Genomic DNA, 20,382 nt, shown 5'->3' with positions numbered 1-20,382 from the left:
TAGCACTGTAACACCTCTCACTGACTGATGAATGGTCATCTGGAGCTCCACATTTTGTTTTCTCACTTGTTGTCCCCCCCTACAGCTGCAGGCTGTCCTCACGCATGCCAGAATACTGTTGACCACCATCAGCTACCTGTTTCCTGACTGCTCTGCATTTGTCAGTGGAGGAGTTATCTGTGAATATCTGCAGGTGGCATGAGCAGGTGTTGTCCTGGTACATCTATCACGTAGAGAATAAACAGGAATTGAAACAGAATAATTCCCTGCAGAGCCACAATATTACCTGACAGTAAGAAGCTGCAGGGGATATTCTCACACTACTCCATGCCTTACTGAAGATGCAGTGAAGGGTCTGAGAGGGTCACACATGAAGGTGAAAAGACTTTTTCTAGCAGAGACAACATTGAAAAAAAAAGTGTCTTAGAAAATGCATCTTAGTACATGGTCCATGTTCTCAAACATTTAGTGGCATTTGAACCAAGTAGTTATAAGAACTCAAGTCACAAGGAAGGTCCCCCAAGAAATACATTTCTATTTTTCATGTTGCACAACATTTAAGTACAGCTTTAAAGCATTAAACTACCGTTTGTTGTCATAAAACTGATAAAGAATGTACTGTAGACATATAAGTTTTGTCATTAAAAGAATTGAATGAAATTGCCATTTTGTATGAACTCTGCTATATACAGTAAATTAATCTGCCTTGCCTTAATTCACCTATGGCAACCTCTAGTGTTACATTTCATCGAGGCCAAGAAAAGAAAACAATCTCACAGGTAAAAGTGAGGAGAGGGGTCTGGCTGCAGACTCAGTGCAGATGCAATCTGAGCTGCATCCTGCATGCAATGCTTTTTATTGCTCTCTCCTAACCCCATCCCTAACCCTATGCCTCACAGTAACATCACTAGCTCCATTAAGTGCTTCGTGTCTGACATTGCATCTCTGAAATATGCAATTTCAGCTTGCATCATAAAGTCTGCATCCAGAAACTATTGAAGGTGACAGATAAATGCACCTAACATAGCCTTCTCTATTCGCTTGTGAAGTGTGACATCACGCGAAGCGGCTTCCGGGTCCAAGCGCTCTATCAAACTGTATGAGGAGACTCATGAAATGGTAATAATAAACGTTTACAAAGCACTGTAATACTTTCGAAAATCACGATATCATGATCATGAATCACAATATATATGCACATGCCTAATATCTGATGGGCAGATAGTGATTCTTTTTTTATAAATTGTTAAAATGTTGGTATTTGTGATGCAGCAAGCCCAGAGACACTATGTACACTTTATATAAAATTCACTTTATTGTGTGATATGACTAAAGAGTGATCATAAACGAATATTTTGCCAATTCAAACGAGTGGTGGCTTGGACCCGGAAACAGTATTACATACATCCCCAGCACGTCACCACTTAACAAGCTGATGTGTAGAGCGTGAAAAACTATACAATGTGGATACTTCATCTATAAAAGTTTCTCTAGTGTGAAAGCCCATAGAGCAAATGGCTGCTTGTAAACACTAATGAAATGCATTCTGTTCACGTTGGGAAGTCTTAAACTACATTTACTCTGTCCCTGCAATTGTCACTCTGTTATTTATTTGTCAAAAGCTAAATAATTGACTACGATTTAATATTAAAATGAATACAATCAAAATTAACAATAAGATATTAAGTAACAGTAAGATATTATGAACAGGTATACCAGTGTTTATACAAAGTCTGTCTTGGGTCAAATATAAAGGTTAAATTCTGTTAATTGTATTTCCAATTCCATTTCAAAGACGTTCAGCATGTTTTCTACAAACAACAATAAGCTATTAAAAAAATCATATCAGAATTATCACTTGATTTCCAGAATTGAAATTTGGCTTCAAACTTTCACTTTCGAACAGCTTATTCGGCCACAGCAGAAAATACCGCCAATTTCTCAATTGACTGAGAAACACCAATACACTCTTTCATACACACACATATTCATACACTACTGCCAACATAGTTTCTTCAATTCACCTATATATCGCATACAGATGGCCACTGAGAATGCACGTTTCATCATCTCGTTAGCCAGCCAAGGTTGGAAGTTCCATCGTCATAATAAATAAAAATAAGGGAGAGAAAAAAACATAGCTACTGGTCAGTTTAAGATATTCCATAAAACACCTTATAGGCTAGGGGTCTTTTTTTGCTTAATGCAGTTTTCAGTGAACAAACCATAATAAAAAAACTTATGATACTATTGATGAGACAATTATGATTAGCCTATTTAATGTTCTTTGGCTTCTCCATATGTGCACTGCTATATCAGTTCAGTATGTTCACCATGTTACATAACTGCCCCCTGCTGGTCATGTCTTCCTTGTGTTAGACCATTTTGTGCTGTACCGCGGAGCACTGCAGCATTGCGTGTGGTCACGTTCATTCAATCGCACATGCTCAGTGGCCACATCTGTATCTTTAGTCTGAAGGAAACTGGAGTACCCAGAGAAAACCAGCACAGAAACACTTCCTTATCCAGCTGGGACTTGAACCAGCGATCTTCTTGCTGTGGGGTGACAGTACTAACCACTTAGCCACATTACAGACCCTGGCTTCAAACTGATTTATTAAAATAAAATGCGTTTCATGTGCCATTGACACTTGCTAATTATGATCAAATTCAAATTGGATATTGACCAAAATCTGTTTTGTTACTGACAGGCTTTAGAGATGAAGATAATGGCAGTGTGATCAAGCACGTACAATCTAAAGATTTATTTGCTGTCTCGATTTAAAACAGTGGATAAGCAGCCCATCCATCAAAAACAAACAAAGGTTGTCACTCCAAATCATTCTCAAGGGAACAGATAGTGTAACAAAGAAGCAAAAGATGGAGAATGAAACCAAGAGGAGATAAAAGTCCCCTGACAGTCCTTGGGATATTTTCTTCATAAGTTCTAAGACAATCCTGACAGCACCCCCAGAGTACCCGCTTTCACTCTTCACTGCATTTGTTTAATTGAAGCGAATGACTTGAAATGGCGCTTATCTTGTTTGGCTCTAAATGTATTCAACAGCAAGAGAGAATCACAACACATACGGTTCCAAATTCTAAGTCTGAACCGATCTTGATTTCTATAGCCAATTCTGAAAGCTAATTCCAATGCTGATTTTCTATTTATATATTTATTTATTGCTTTTAAGCAAGATGCACGAAAGAATGAGAATGAGTACACAGGTAAGATAATTGCTTTATCTTGGTTCGTCTCTACCAAACACATCTTTGCACAGCTGAAACAAATCAACAAACATTTGATGTTTGAATGTGTTTACACGTGGTATAAACTATTTGGGTCAAAGCAATGTGCTGCTTTCATAGGCTGTTGCACAAAGCCAGTAGCCAGGTTTTTACAGAGGTAATTGTTTGTTTAGATTGAGCAAACACTGAGTTTTCAGGCTCAAGAGGATGGGTTGGTTTTGATCAGGTTTCATTCTATGGTAATTTATGCTACATGGCTCACCTGCTCTGGAGCAGGTTTTATTCTGGGTTAGAGATTGCGATCCGAAACTTGACCAAATAGCTGTGAGTAGTGACATACAGTTAAGCCCAGTTTATTCATCTGCCTGGCAAATTCTGACTTGAAGTTTTTGTTCAAAGGTAAATAAAACCTGAGAAATATTTTTCCCCACAATTATGCCTCTTTTACATCATCTTATTATCTTTTGGGAGAAACCTGTGCCATTTCCAATCAAAAAACAAAAAAAAAAAACTTGCTGGTTGAATAAAATCATATTGAAGTCAGAATTTGCAAGGGGTAAATATATTAATATATAAATAATTTTGGGTTTGACTGTATATTTGATGCAAAAAAAACACACTCCCAGTCCCAGTGCCTTTAATTAACATTCCCCTTACAGAAATGTCACATGAGTTTCACAAGTGAAATTCACATGTGACCACAGCCATTCTTAGGATAGTGTGGGTCATCTTGACAAGTCTATAGTTTCCAGATGAGGTGATGTTATTCACGTGAATTCCACATGTTGGGTTTATGTGATAAAAAACATGTGAAATACATGAACTTCATGTGACTTTTCAGCAAGTGTCACATTTAAATCTAAATATATAAATTAGCTTTGATATATAAAGCTTTTAAAACGGGTGTTTTTTTTAGCTATTTGTGAACCTACTTTATTAATGATTGATTAACATTGACATAATAACATTTTCTTTACATTGTCTTCTTAATGTTTTGCTGTATCAGCTGTGTGTATTTCTGCCTTGCAGATGTTTAAATTCATTATATTTTTTATTATGATATATCTAAATCTTCAACAGAGAAATGAATTTCACTGACTCCCTAACAAGAATTGAATTTCCCTCATGAGAAGTGAATTTCACTGACTTCCTCCCTCGCTCTCTCATGTGATTGGCTGTTTACTGCATGTGTCACACTTTCAAGTGCCAGAGGTAATCCAGAGGCATTCATTAACTCTGGTTAAACCCTAAGTTAACAGAATGTTTGCATCAAGTATTTTGAAAGAACCTGATCTTAACCAGTTTGCATTTCTTTGGATTTGTCAACTCAAACTTAATCAGCAACCCAGAGTTTGTTCAACTTGTTTTGTGCAACAGTCCTCATGTAAATTCAACATTCATTCAACCCATTTTTAAAATCAGAGCTCAGTCTTAGCATCCGCAAAGACTGAAACCGATCTGCTATCAGGCAGTTCAAGGAAAGTCCAAGGCAGTCTCTCAGATGCTAAAACCTCGATTGGTTCTTTTCACCAGATTAAACTTGAAAGGTCTTGACTTGATAGGATATTTCCCAGCCAGCCAGTTCAATACTCTACTTTCCTCTTAAGGGCACACAGACATTGCTTTGCAGTTTGTGAAATGGTGGATACCAACCACCCACAGCTGGTCATAGTCAAGTTATAAAATAATGTCTCAATTAAGACACGATTGAAAGCATTGTCTTGATTTCCAAATATACTACACCACACCACTATTCACTAATACAAGTAAAAGTCAAACTTTACAATAAAAAGTTTGATCAGGTTGTTCAAATCAAATACATAAATACTTGATTAACTTGATATTTCATAGCTCAATAATTAGCTTCTACTTCCATTACTGAACTACATTTTTGCAACATTTATATGTTGTGTGAAGTATTTATCAGTATGACAAGAATGCATGCTCCTAGAAAATAAACTGACAACATCAAGCTCATATTCACATCAAGACAATTACTCTCTCTGTGGGTAGTACTAGTCACCGTTGTGATTTTAATGAAATCTTTGAACAACTCACCATTGATGCAGACTTCATTCAGTTTACACACATCTTCAAACAGACAACCTGTGGGCAAAAACAAAATATCAACATCATTGAAATGGAAAGCCATTGTGAAACTTGTGAGGAAATGCATTCAATCGGCTTAAAGCTCATCAAGTTTCTGTTGATCAATATCTGCAATAAAACCTGAATATGCAGAAAATCAGCCTTGTAAGACAGACTTCTAATTAATCAAATTTCTACAAGCTTATTATATACTTAATTTTCAAATCTTGACAATTTTCACATTTTTAAAACACAACTGTATGGCTATAATGCATGCAACCGCGATATGTTTTAGCATACAAAGTTTGTAACTTGTAATGGAGTCATTTTCACTGTGAAGTGTTTCTACATTTAGTTAGTAACGATTGTAAAGTACTCTTTAAACCTCTGGAAAAGAAAGCTTTCAGTGGAGTGGGATATATAAGACAATATACAGTATGAACATATATGCTACACATGATAAAAGTGGGTGGGGTGTGTTGGAACATTGTGATCTACTGAATTCAGTCTTTGATGGTTCCGTACAAGGAGCTGCTGGTTACCATCTCTTGACCTCAATTTAGAGAATATCACCAAACACTCAAACCTTCCTCTCAATCATCTTCAGAATCCTCAAGAATGAATCAGACAGGTCTCGCTATGACCCATGAAATGGCAGATGCATAAAAAAATAAATGGCAGAAGTTTAATTAATGTGGTAATCATGGTTTCAAGAGAAATGAAGCAGGATTAGATGCAAACACACAGACTGCTGCTGAGGCTGAATCGACCAGAACACAAACTGTGTCGCCATGGAGACGGGACTGAAAGGGAGCTCTTAGGTGACAAGAGGAAAGATTACAGAGCTTTGTACACGTGCCAATGTGTGTGTGTGTGTGTACACACACGCATAGCCAAGGGACTCTTTAGCAGCTGTCCTTTGATAAAGCACAAGGGAAAGACAAATGTCCCTGAAAGGAAGGGAAAGAGAGAGAGAGAGACTTCTTATTTTGACTTTCCTTTTTTCATTAGCACATACATTTTTATGTCGTTCACAGCTGAAAAATGTTGTAATTTTTTCTCTTTCCTCAAGACTCTGAGATCACTTTATAACCCACACAATTTCAGTCCTTCTGTAAATAAATGTACAGAAAGCCTGTATGCCCTCGCTATGCCTGTATGCCCTCGCATCTGTCAATACTGTAAAAACCATAATTCATAAAGAGGTGAAGGCTAACATCCATTATCCAAGAGTGAAGGTTTAACAAACTAGAGCAAAATAAAGTCTTCAAAATACCTCATTCTACACTCCTAAAGAGAAAGTTTCTTTATTGGCTCTGAAGGTTCCATCAAGAAACTTCAACATTAAAGCTTTTTATTCCACAAAAGTGGACATTTTATATGTTCTGTGCACTACAAAATATGGGTCTTTTAAAAACTGTTTACTTATATCAGGGGTCACCAATCTCGGTCCTGGAGTGTTCCAGCACACTGTAAAAAATACAACTTGAAAAAAGTTTCACTTGTTTGTTTGTTTGTTTGTTTGTTTGTTTGTTTGTTTGTTTGTTTGTTTGTTTGTTTGTTTGTTTGTTTGTTTGTTTGTTTGTTTGTTGGTGGTTTGGCAAAAAATCTGTAAAAATGTCTGTACAACTACATTTGACACGTTTACTTGACCTAAACCAAAAATTTCTCCATTAAGTTAAAAAGATTAGTTTTGTAAGCAAAACTTTGCAAGTTCATCCCAAAAAGCTTCTGCCTACTTCTTACTTTAAGCTGAGTTAATCTCAGGCCTCTTCACTTGAAAAAATAAAGGTTCCTGTATGTCTAACCCTAACAACATCGACAAAAATAATAGTAACACCAATACAACTATTAATGTCATTATTATTAACGACAACAACAAAATACTACTGCAATATATGGAATAAAATCACTGTCATAAATATTTCGTGCGTAAATAAAATTCATGCATCCGTAATTATAAAATCGTAAAGGAAAACGAAGCGTACTCGTAATTTTAGGAGGGTACAATTTCAAAATCTGCGATTAGAACAGACACAGATACAACATTTTCTTTGTCTGTTTGTTTATGACTGATAATTTTACGATGGGTGTACTTTACAAACACGAATTACAGTTTCACCGCGGACACGAAGTCCTGATTACGAGCACGAATCAAACAGCGACACTCCACTGTCAAAATTACGTCACCGCTGTCACAGGCAATAATATACAAGCGAGAGTCATCGATCACAATGGCGCGCCTGTTGAAGTAACTTGAAATTATTATTCATTTGTAATTTATCTTTTTTTTCATTTACCTGGTTCGTTCTACAAAAAGAAATGCTTAGCTCATATGGACTGTTAATTTGTATTTAACTGTTATGTATATATGGGCGTTTTTTCCAAATAGAATTAAAGTGAAATTTAGGCATTCAAATGCCGAAAAAGATCAAATAATAAGTCTCTAAACTCAGTAAAATCATGTAATAATAAATGGCAAATCAAATGCTCAAACCATAATTCAAACGAAGGAAGCAGTTTCTGGTTTCTCCTGATCACACACACACGGCTTGAAGCTCATGATGGACTGATTTGGACTTTAAAGACAACTCATTCACACAGACTCTTTGCTGAGTCTTGTTTTTCTCTGTTTGTCCTCCCATGTTTTGATCTTCGTCTTGCTTACGGTTATTGTTGTTTTGCCTCCTGTCCTGTTTCTAATTCTGTGTCTAATATTTGTTTTTGTTAACATTTGTCTGTATTTTATTTTTTATTTTAAATTTTTTAAATTTAATTTTAGGTCAGTGCAGCTCATGTTGAGGGAACAAGAAAGAATGAAATAAGGATTATGTTGAAAAAATTGACAGTGCAGAGTTTAGCTCCAACTTTCCTCAAAACACCTGCCTGGAAATTCCTAGTTTAGTTGATGGAGTGACCCCTGATTTATATAATGGTTTTTATAGCATTACTGGCAATGTTGCAAAATATAGCAGCACTAGAATAGTAAACATATTAGTTTAATAACTAATTTTTAATAACTGATTACTCCTAATAATTTATTTATTCTGTCTTTGCCATAAGGACAGTACATATTTACCAGTTATTTTGCAAGAAACTAGTAGTCTAACTAGATTAATTAGGTTAACTGGGCAAGTAAGATTAATTAAGCAAGTCACTGGACATAAGTGGTTTGTTCTGTAGACAATAAAAAATAAAAGTGTAGGATGGCATAAAGATACTAACAGTACTTAAACCGGCATTAATATAATGGTCAATGGAAAGGTTTCCGTTTTTTTAAAGGTCCTGTGACGTGCTTTGAAACAGCCAATAGCATTTTGCTTTATTACCGCTCTGCCAGTAAGAGTGGTTGAGCTTAAGTGCATCAAATGTGGTGTCTTGAAAGGGGCGGGGCATGTCAGACACTAGAGAGCATTTGATTGGTCATGATTTGATCAGAAACCGAAGTATAAGGTGATGTGAATAAAACCATTGATCCATTTAGGTGGAAGTGACAAACTACAAGCTTTACATGCTTATATTAGTTTTATATCTACTAAACATGGATTTTTGTTACTGTTTTGCTACACACCAGCTTATATATTTTCTAAGAATGAACAACACTGATACTAATATCTAAAAAAAAACGTTATTTTAATTTCTTGAGACCTTTAAGTCTTATTATTTTATCCTCATGAAGGTCTATTTAGCTGTTCTAATTGTTTTTGTATAGTTTTTTCAATGGTTTTGATTCAGTATCAGTATTGTAATATTCCAGGAATCAAATCAAAGTCATAATGTTGGTCTCACAATAAAACTAATCACAGCAATTCCTACCTTGAATTTTAAAAGTGTACTCATAAAATCTTGCAAACAGATTTTACAACTTTCCTCAAAACACCTGCCTGGATATTCCTAGTTTACTATAGTAAGTAAGACCTTGATGGAGTGACCCCTGATTTATATAATGCATCAGATGTAGCATGCATACATTGGCATGCTGAATCAGAAAGCCGTCTGTAATAAACGGCCTGTCAATGGTGAAGGAAGGGTTCAGGTGAAGATTCTCTCTCCATTAAGTAGTCCCACATTAAACTCCACTCTGCACAAGGTTTAAAGCTCTGTAATTACTCCTGGGCACTCAAGTCTTATCAAACCACTCGGCCTCCTTTATTAGAACTTGTCAAAATTCTCATCAGCATTTCATATTAATTACCCCCGTTCCTCACTGCAACGTCTGCCTGGATAAAACACATTCTGTCTGCTACCAAGCTCTTAAATCAGGTCGACACAACCATTTGTTATCTCAGAAGAGTGTCTGCGCACGCTGACTGGCCTGTGCTTGTTGGCTCCTGAGGTTGATTAAAAGGAAACATAATTAAAGAGTAATAGCTGAAGTCACCATGGGGAAGACAAAGGTGCTCCTGTGGCACAGCGCACTAAAGGAAAACACTTCAGCGATAGATTAACATGTTCCAATCTAAATAAAACACTTGTTTTGTGGCTGTTAGTCTTTGTCAGTGACAATACTGTATAATTAAAAGATAATATGTAAGGCATAATTGTTTTGTGGTCACTATAAGAATGTAAAGCCTTGCAAGATGATCAAGGTATTATAATGCAATGTAATTAGCTACAGGGAGAACAATTGCCTAGAGACTGTCACAATGAGACAATCAATTTTATTATAATATTTGAACTTTTTTTACATTTTCATACAGAAGTACTCATAAGCCATTTTCTATAATTGGTATGGAATGCAAAAATGATAAAGTCTGTTTTTTTAATAATAATTTCTTATACAATGAAAAAAAAAAACTGGATCACAACAAAGTAAACACTTGGTTCGCGCATCTGCCTTTGGATGCCTCTGGGACAAAGCAGCTGAATGAATGCTAAAGCTTTAAATATAAGTGAAACCATCAACAAAAGACCCCTTCTATGTTTACCAATACAAGCACAGCCGTTTAGAGCTCACTATTGGTTGATGATGTCAGAATTTACTGGTATTTTGCAATGGATGTGTGAATAGTCTTTTTCGGAAAAGTTCTGAACGTCCCTACCTGTGTGAAGAGCGCTATTTGAATTTACCGGTAAAGTCACTCCGGAAATTTTCTGGATATTGTAGGACTCAAATGGTCCATTACATGTTCAAAAATTGACGGAGACCCGACTTGAAAATTAAGAAGTTTTATTTTGATTGCAAGAAGTTAGAGAGTACAAGTTCTGCGCAGGAGAGGTGTAATATCAATTCAGCCCCCTCTATTATGATCTCCTTCAGGCTTTTTATACTGTTTTCGCACACTATCTAACCCCAACCCTATTGACTTATATGGTGTTGTCTTGACACTTTGACCATTCAGCAACCAGATAATCCTCTTCCTGGTATCTGTTATAAACAGCAGGCCTCCACCCTGCCAGTAGCAGGAAGTTGGGTTCCTCTTTCTTGTACACACATAATCACAGTTAACCCTTTAAAAGAAGAAACCCTTTATGTCTGCATTTATTAGTAAATGTTTAGCAAAAGCTAACACAATAAAAAAAAAATGCTATCCTTCAATATTTACCGCTATCACTGTGTGATCGGCAGAGGTAACTTTATGTAATGAATGAACGATGATCATATAAATAAACTGAGGTAAAAGTGATGATAAAAAGAGATGAAAGACAGGTCTAAAAGTTTAACAGTGTAAAATGCCTAGAGTTCCAGAGACCTGACATGTTATGAAAATAATTTTACAGTTAGTTGTATAGTAGTTATTTGGTGATTTACGATGTTTTTAATTTCAATGAGCCAATTTATTAATGTGTGTATTGTTTAAATAACTGAATTAATTAAAATTGCAATTAATTCATTTATTCGTTTTCCATTTTCAGTGGTCACCACAGCGGAATGAACCGCCAACTTATCCTGCATATGTTTTTTTATGTAGCGAATGACCTTCCAGCCGCAACGCAATACTGGGAAACACCTATACCCACTCATTCATCTACACTCACACACTACGACCAATTCAGCTTATTCAATTCACCTATACTAAATGTCTTTAGACTGGGGGGGAAACTGGAGCACCTGGAGGAAACCCATGCCAACATGGGGAGAACAAGCAAACTCCACACTGAAATGCCAATTGGCCCAGCTGGGATTCGAACCAACGACCTTCTTACTGTGAGGGCCACCGTGGCTCCTAAAATTAACATAAACCGATGCGTTCAACAAAAGCATGAACCATTGATTATTCACTCTGTAGCTAACAGTGGGTCTGCTTTTAAAAGTTTACAAGTTATCGATTCAAATACATTCCACTGTGGAGGAAATAAATGCAATTTAACCCAACTGGTGTTACGCTTTCAGACATAACGATTGCCCTCAGCAGTAATTTAGAAAAGGATTGTTGATTTAAGACATTCATAAAACACATTTCAATAGAGATGACAAACCCATCGGCACAAGCCCCAGCAAAAAACATAAAAATAAATAAAACTAGCCTTAAACAGACATATAATTAATTATCTTTCAAAACTTGCACTTGTGTTTGTTTAATATTTCCTTCTTCAACACCACAGGAAGCACACCAAGAGCCGAGCACATCGACTCTTCACCCTCCCTCAACCAGACGCTCCGACTGAAGCCTACAGGCTGACATCTTTATGAAGAAGCCATTTTAACCCACACATCGCCTCATTTCCCCAGAGCTTCAGTCTATGAGGATGAACAACAACAGCTCTGTTCTATAGTGATTAAAGCAGAGCGACAGAGCTGCACGCTGAAAGATGATGCAGTGAATTAGTGTTTTATTCAACCTGTGAGATTTAAACATACCTAAATCCTTGTCCTTTATGGATATCTAATGCCTTTAGTTTATAGTTTTTATGTCGGGTGCTAAAAAGCGCATGCACTCCATACTAATTCTACAGTCTTAACTAACCGGTGCCAAGTGACCTAAATTCTGAATTATTAATTCACTATAATCCATGGAGGGTATTTATGATTGGACTTGTGTAATCATTTCTTTCTTGGTATTATTGTAGAGCTTTTTAATATAGATGCAAATCAATCGAACTGTTATCTACTGTAATTACACATTCTGTTATTCTCTGCATATTCGCATGAGTTATTCCTGCATTCTAGACATACAGTAGGTAGATCAAATGAAATGAATTCGAATTTTTCTTATTAATTTTTTTGTCAGGCTTTTAATTAATAAATCATTGAAACATTCTACAGCAGCTAGAAATTATGTTTCACATAAATTAGATGGCACTAAAATGTTTTTAAATTGCGTAAATTGGACTGTGATGGAATCCGGAGCACCTGGAGGAAACCCACGCGAACTCAGGGAGAACATGCAAACTCCACATTGAAATATCAACTGACCCAGCCAGGGCTCAAACCAATGACCTTCCTTGCTGTGAGATGATTGTGCTACCCACTGTGCCACCGTGACACCCTTTAAAACATCAAATCAAACTTATTTCTTTGTTGTTCTTAAAGAATTGAGTTCACTCAACTCAAAGAAAGTTCATTTGCACTTCATAGAAATATGAAAATCTTAAAATACATAAGACTTCCCACATGACTGTACTGTACAGAGGGGAAAATGTGTGATCTAGGCGCCAAGTCTAAAGTGCATGGTACAAAAGCACTAAGGGCGTGTCCGAATCCACTTTTGCTAATTTAAGGACTGAAAAATACGCTCTGCGCCACGGCCAGTGGTGGAAAGAGTACTGAAAAATTATACTCAATTAAAAGTATATTATGTAAATATTACTCAAAGTATGAGTAAAGAGTAGCCCTTTCAAAAGTACTCAAGAGTAGTGAGTATTACGCGGTAAAAAGCTGATGCATTTACATCTAATTTGTGGATGTGTGTAAACGTGACATTCTGTAGTGCATTTAGTTTTCGCCCAGCAGGCACACAATGTCATAAGATGTTATTATTATGTTAGATTTAAGGTGTGATGTCAGGTGACCAAAATTCAATGTCTAGCCAGCGACTAAGGACAATCATATTTTGATGTCCAATAACGTCGTCAAATGATGTTGATATTTGGTTGATTTTAGGTTGTGTTAGAAAGTGACCAAAATCCAACGTCGAGCCACGTCTTAAACCAACGTCATATTGACGTCAAATACTGGCATTTATTCGTCAGGTATGGCAACCAAAATCCAACATCTGATAGACAAAGTGGTTATGTTCACACAACATCAAGCTGTAACATCATTAGATGTTGAAATTTGGTTGGTTTTAGGTTGGACGTTAGACATTAACGTCGGCCTGGTGTTGAGTTCTGACGTCAAACCGATTTTTATTTCCAAACAAGACACAATGTCCCCACGATGCTGGGATACAAGGGCAATCTGATGTCATGTTAATGTCTTGTGCCTGCTGGGTGTTTAAGGTCATTTTGGTCATCAGACAGTAAACATATGTCATCTGATCATCAGTGACATGCATCTAAACAGTCTCTGGCTCATTGTGTGTAAAGATTTTGGACATCTTCTTGGACACGCTCCACTGAGGACATCCATTAACCTACATATTTAATGTCATTTGTTAAGTGCAAAGATTTTTTCAAAACTATTTCTAAATTCAGTTCTAATTTCCAGCAAATAAATAATTGAACAATAATAATGAAATGTGGTCAAAAAACCACATTGGAGTCATTGGAGTTATGTCCAATCACACGTCATATTCTTATGCCCCATATTGTGATGCAGACATCTCCAAAACCTGACAGGTGGACAAATCTAAGCTAGCTTTAATTAAAACAAATATAAATATGCACATAATAAATACTAATAATAACATTATACAAATGCAAATTGTGATGAATAAACTGAAAAAAGCCCCCTGAGGTGAAGAAGGCATGGAGGTAATGGTTTTTATATTTATTTACAAAATAATAATTTATTTAACATTTTAATCTTGAATTCTTTTTATATGTAAAGACATTTGTGTGTTGCTGTACATTCTGTGTGTATTAAGCAATGTGTAAGCATTTGAACCTGCACAGGCGCATAAGTAATGCGCTCTGTGCTTGACCTTAGACCAGCATTCACTTAGTCAATTGCGCAGTCTATTTTAGTTCCTCAAATACCAACGCGTCAACAATGCACCCTAACACACCTCCTTTATAGACCAGCACACCCATGAGTCCACAAAGTGGCACAAATGGATTTGCTACTTTAAACAATGTGGTACAAAACATGAGAATTACTGTAGCGCTGGTCTGAAAATAGCAACATATCATGCCAAACACGTCTTGCACCTTATTACGTTGGGTGTATGATAGGGCCCAAGGAGTGTTGGTATTCAATGTTCTGTTACTGTATGTTAATATGGAGTGTCTGACCACAACAACATTTTAAAACTATACTGTTTATTTTGGATGACGCGTGAATGTAAATATATTGTTTAATTATAACATTTTTGGTGGTTACATTAGCTTATGCAAGTCTGCTTTTGCTAGTTAGCATGATAATTAATGCTGATATGATTTTCATTTAATCAAATAGTTAATTTAGTTAGTCCAGGCAAAATGTAAATAAACTTGTAATTATGAGCTTTTGTACGCTGTAAAAAAGTGCTAAGTTACATTTAACATTGTACATTTATTCATTTAATTCAATTAAATTTAACTCATGTTTATTTATATAGCACTTTTACAATGTAGATTCTGTCAAAGAAGCTTAACGTTCTAGTAAATTAAAACTGTGTCAGTCCAGTTTTCAGAGTTGAGTTGAAGTTCAATTTAGTTCAGTTCAGTGTGGCTTAATTTTCACTGCTGAAAGTCCAAACACTGAAGAGCAAATCCATTGATGTGCAGCTCCACAAGTCCCAAATCAAGCAAGCCAGTGGCGACAGTGGCGAGGAACAAACTTCACCAATTGACAAAAGTGAAGGAAAAAACCTTGAGAGAAACCAGACTCAGCTGGGCACGACAATTTGTCCTCTGGCCAAACTTTCTGTGCAAATCTGCAGTCTAGGCACCGGAGGCTGGAGGCGCTTTTATCCAAAGCGACTAACAAATAGTTCCATAGTCATTACTTTACTTAAAAAATTGGATAAGTTCATTGTTATTTTGAACTGTTAAATTCACAACTCATAGCAAATAATTCAAATAATTTCAATGCAATGGATGTACTCTCTTTTTATGCTTACGCTTTTACTCACTTTCTTTCTTCAGCACCTCATGGTTTTTTAAATGATTTATAAACTCTTTCTCAGAAATGTTATATTGCAATAAGTGGACTAAAATTCTCATCTGATTCAGGAAAGTTTCTAGATGTCGTATTCCATCAACAAACACAGAAACAGACCCGTTATCTTTCAGGGTCACTTCATCTTGAGGATGCATTTCAAACTGTGCCGATGAATGTACCTGACCTCCGTCACCTCATCTTCACTCCTCCCCAAACCACACATCACGATAACTGCCCCTCTATATATCGGCGCTCATTTCTTTAAACCATCTCCAGATCTGGATTAAACTGCCCTCTCATGGCTCTCAAATTACATAAACAACGCCACAGTAATTGCATTGTGGAAAGATTCTTTATTTGGATATTTGCAGGGTATTATAAGCCTCCGGTGTTTTCTTATGGCTATAAAAAACATGTTTTCATTGGATTTACTCCATTGGAATGGTCATGGGTATTGTTTGTCTTAATTGATTCTTAATTGAAATGTGTTTTGTAGCAGCTCTATAACTCCAAACCATTTTCTCTACTATCAAAAAAGGCATGCTGAGGTCAATTTCTCTCAAACAAAAAACATGCAAAACTTGAATTTTTGGGCTTCAAGAGCTCAAACATCTATTCTGAGCGTATAAATATATTCATCTCATTGCAGGAATGATATATAACTGTTCAGATGTGTAGCAAGCACACAAGGCATTTAATTAATAGACACTATCTCTACTCTTCCAATTACCATCAATCGTGACATGCATCAAGGACACGACTTCTTATGTTGGCTTGCTTTCAGATTCACACCGTCCCTTAGTGGATCTCACTAAAAGGGCTTTTGGCAGGTAAAGCAAAGAAGCATATCAGCAGAAGAGAGAGGATGGGGCTGGAGAGAAAGAGGAGGAGGAAATGAGGGAGGAATGGAAAAGAAGCAGTGTTGTTTTCTCCACCACACAGACAGGGTACATGACCTGAGTGTAAATGAATAGCGCATCTTTGAATAGGAGAGTTTTGTGCTCACTGAGGCTCATTAAAAAGCCACCTCAGTCAAGGTGAGGGCAAAAAAAAATAAACTTTTAAAAAACACTTCGAATAAAGCAACAGAATTTATTTGTTTAGGGGGAAAAAGAGGGCGAATAAAAGTTACAGCTCACATCTGAAAAAGGTAAGTGTAAGCATATTGCTTTGTATGTGTTAAACAACAGTTTAATTTAATAATGTTTGCTTTTTTTAATTATTGCGTTCAAGATGACACCGAATGCCTCGTAAACAGGTGTGAGCTGATTAAAAACACATTATTCACGTTTCATTTAAAGCTTCAACAATAGAAAGCTCTATTTGTAATGTATTTATAGTAAAACGGGAGGGGGGATTTCTGGAAGCAGAGCGTTAGTGTTGTGAAAACTGTTCTCATATAAGTAATCTTCTCACACCCACAAACATTATGTTCAATTTGGCCCTCCCTGCCAGGGTAAAGAGGATATATAATCTAATAAAGTTTATTAACACCAAGTGTTTACAGACTGAAACTGCTGTTACTGAAAGTCTACAGGTCGTCAGAAGAAACAATCTTGGTGATGGTGGACAAAAACAAAGTAGTAAACGCTAGCAAGGGTTTCTCAGACTCCAAATACACTGTCATGAATATTATGCCTCAAAGATTTTTCATTGTGATTAAAGGAGGCATTGGCAGGAGTTATGGACTCTATTTTGTTCCTCAGAGAAGTGCCCTTTTGGTTTCTTGTTTTGTTTTTAAGATGCTGACTGTGAATGGTGTGTATGGTAGAGAGAGCACTGATACCCTGAACCAGAATCCATCACTGATGACAACTGCAGCAGAGCATTAAAATGAAACAGCTCTACTGGTGACAAATTATTACACACTAGCAGAATGAAAACTCCTGACTGACAGCTTTTGTATATTAGATGAATGCTTGCAAGTATACATACTTGATTGTCAAATCTTAGGATATAAAAAAATAAACTGGCCACTAATCTAATCAATATAATTACACCGACCGAAATTACTGAAACTAGTAGAATTATGAGGTTATTGTACCTCAAAATAAAAGATCTGTCATCAATTACTCACTCAATTACAATTGCTCTAGAAATGTCTTTGGTATTTAAACATGAATATTTTCAATAAAGTCTGAGAGATCTCTGTTTTTTCACTAAAAGTCTACTCATCTAAAACTTCCACAAATAAAGATTAAAAATAAAATAAATAACTATTTTTTATCCATATCTTTTGATGAAATGTGAAAGCTTTTTAAAATGAACAGATTTCATTTGACCCTTTTATGGGTATAATTATTCTGTAATTAATAAATAAAGTAATAGTAACCAAATAGCAATGAAGTATTATAATAATTTAGCAATAAAATAAAAATAAAACTTACTCAACTTTCTGATTCTTCTGGCCTACTTGTGATGCATTTTTTTCAATTGTAATAACATTATTAACGGTTGCTTTTGTTAGGTCTAGTGACTAAATGTTTATGACATCTGGCGATCATTTTCTATTCACAATCATACTAAAAATACATTGATTACTACCATCATTACTTATTATGTACCAGGTTTTGAGTTCTCAGTATCTCTCTAGTGTATATGATGTATGTTGTCTCAGAGTGTAACAAGAAATCCACTGTTGTTTACATAAATGTTTTATCAAAGCATGGCTTAAGCTGCGTCCAAAAGCTTAGTCAGCTAACTTGTTGCCTCGATGGCGTGTCAGACAGTGACACAGACATCTCACAAAACTGATTTCAGACAGAATTCTGAGGCAGCATACCAATTTAATCATATACATCAAAATAGAGAGAGCTGATAATCAAGGGGATTATTAAAAACCCGTTATTGATAACGAAAAAGTAAAACATTCATTCAATGTACAGTGCTCAGCATAATTGAGTACAGCCCATTTTAAAAATGAATATTTGAATCCATTTCTCAGTGAATATAGGCAATATATTTTGGTGCATTAGAACAAAACAGATTTATTAAACAGATATATTTATTATAATAATATTTAGTCACCAACATCTTTAGAAATTGAAAGATAATACAATAAAATTCATGTAAATATTGTAAGAAATTACAAAATTTAAAGTACATTTTTCAATTTTTTTGCTTCTTCAGATTTTTCCTCTTTTTTAAATTTGTATTTAATATTTCTCTATAACATATAAATTTGGGTGTACTCATATTTGGACCATTATTGTAAGTTATTTTGTTAGATATAAGCTCCCGATTTGGTTCAGTACTTACTAATCTAATGTATATGCACAAATATAATATTTTATAGCTTCCTATTAAAAAGATGAATTGAAAAGAGAGATTTGTGAGGGGTCTACTTATATTTGCTGAACACTGTACATTTACACACAAAATGACACCCAAGCGAAGCTTCAAGATGCCATTATTATGTTTTAGTTCAGCTGTCAGAAATAAAAAAGCACAGGATTGTGGGATATCGAAGGCAATAAATGATGCAGAGAAGGATCCTCTTGACTTCTGACACAGGAGGTGATGCAGAATTTAGATTCAAACATGATGCCTTTCCGATCTTACAGCCACAGCTTTAAAACTTACTCACAGAGAAAAACTTACAAACAAAGATAATAAAATATACTTGAAACAATTTTGCTAAGTCAAATGACTTCAAATAACTACATAGTAATTACTCAAAAACTACAAAAATTGTTTTTCTATATAATGTTTTGTTAGTGAAATAAAAGCATGTTCAGTGTATAAACATTGATGAATAAAGCATGCTTGCTTAACACACAAGTAATCAATGTGGTTCATGTATGTGTGTTACACCAGCACGCTTGGGCTTCAACAAGAACCAATGAGGTTTCTTCTTTTGTCTCAATCAGGTATGGTTGATGTGTATATGTTTGCAGCAATCTCTAAAATTTGATTACACATATCTTCATCTGTAATGTGATATGAATAAAAGTCTGGTGAGTTTGGAGTAAATGATGACAGAATTAAATGAACTAACTCAACTTTTATTACTGCAAACATAGCAGTTAAAAACACAAATTCAGGCAGCAAAAATTTATCTGGAATAATTATTAATCTATATTGTAATAATGCAGCGTTTCACACAATTCCTATACATGTTGTCCCAACACAAATCAATTAAACTAAGTCGATCGCTTTTTACAAATTCAGGTCAATTGAACATAAACCAATTAAGTAGTGCCCAAAAAACCCTTAAGAATTGTGTTGTTTCAACTAATTTTAAATGCGTATTTTGAACAGGTGGTCACACTTAATTGTGATGGTCTGTTTGTTGTAAGTGATATTGCATCTACATGCCAACTAATTCTCATTAGATCATAGGTAGACTGCTAGGTTGGGGCTGGGGTTAGTTTAAGTTGACATGTCCTTGCAAAGTTTCTTATAGTCAGTTAAATGTCTGTTGAATGTCTTATAAACAGACATTAAGCAGACAGTCCACTAATACTCAAATGGACCATCAAAATAAAGCGTTACCGAACAGGCAGCAAAAGTAATTTTTGAGTGTTAAAAAACCTTAAAGCAGATTATTTATGCATTTCTTCCAATACTGGTAAGAAATAGATACATTAAAATATTTTCTTAAAGGCACATGATACACAGTCTGACACTTAAAATGGTTCTGGAATAATTGTTTATCTATATTCTTAGTTGCAGGCCCGTAGCCAGGAGGGGTTCAGGTGGTTCAAAAACCCACCCCCCCACTGAAAAGTCAAAGTCCAGAATTTGGCCCCTATATGAACTCATTTGTCCCATTTTTGCCATGATAATTTGTGAAAATAACTGATAGAAGAAGGCTTTCAGACAAATTTAATTTTTAATTATTCAAATTTACAAACTCT

The 20,382-nt window shown here is 35.5% G+C and overlaps 1 protein-coding gene across 1 annotated transcript in view; it reads right to left on the bottom strand.

Moving 5' to 3' along the window:
• Positions 1-20,382, bottom strand: part of ptprn2 (protein tyrosine phosphatase receptor type N2) — a 278,828-nt gene that overhangs the window by 238,091 nt on the left and 20,355 nt on the right. The window contains exon 2 of the mRNA XM_056461907.1: positions 5,308-5,355. Within this exon, the coding sequence (XP_056317882.1) occupies positions 5,308-5,355 (48 nt within the window). The remainder of the gene's footprint in view (positions 1-5,307; positions 5,356-20,382) is intronic.

Source organism: Danio aesculapii, chromosome 7 (genome assembly GCF_903798145.1).
Source record: "Danio aesculapii chromosome 7, fDanAes4.1, whole genome shotgun sequence".
NCBI lineage: Eukaryota > Metazoa > Chordata > Actinopteri > Cypriniformes > Danionidae > Danio > Danio aesculapii.
The sequence above is the reverse complement of the archived record's forward strand: the minus strand, read 5'-3'. Positions and strand labels throughout refer to the sequence as shown.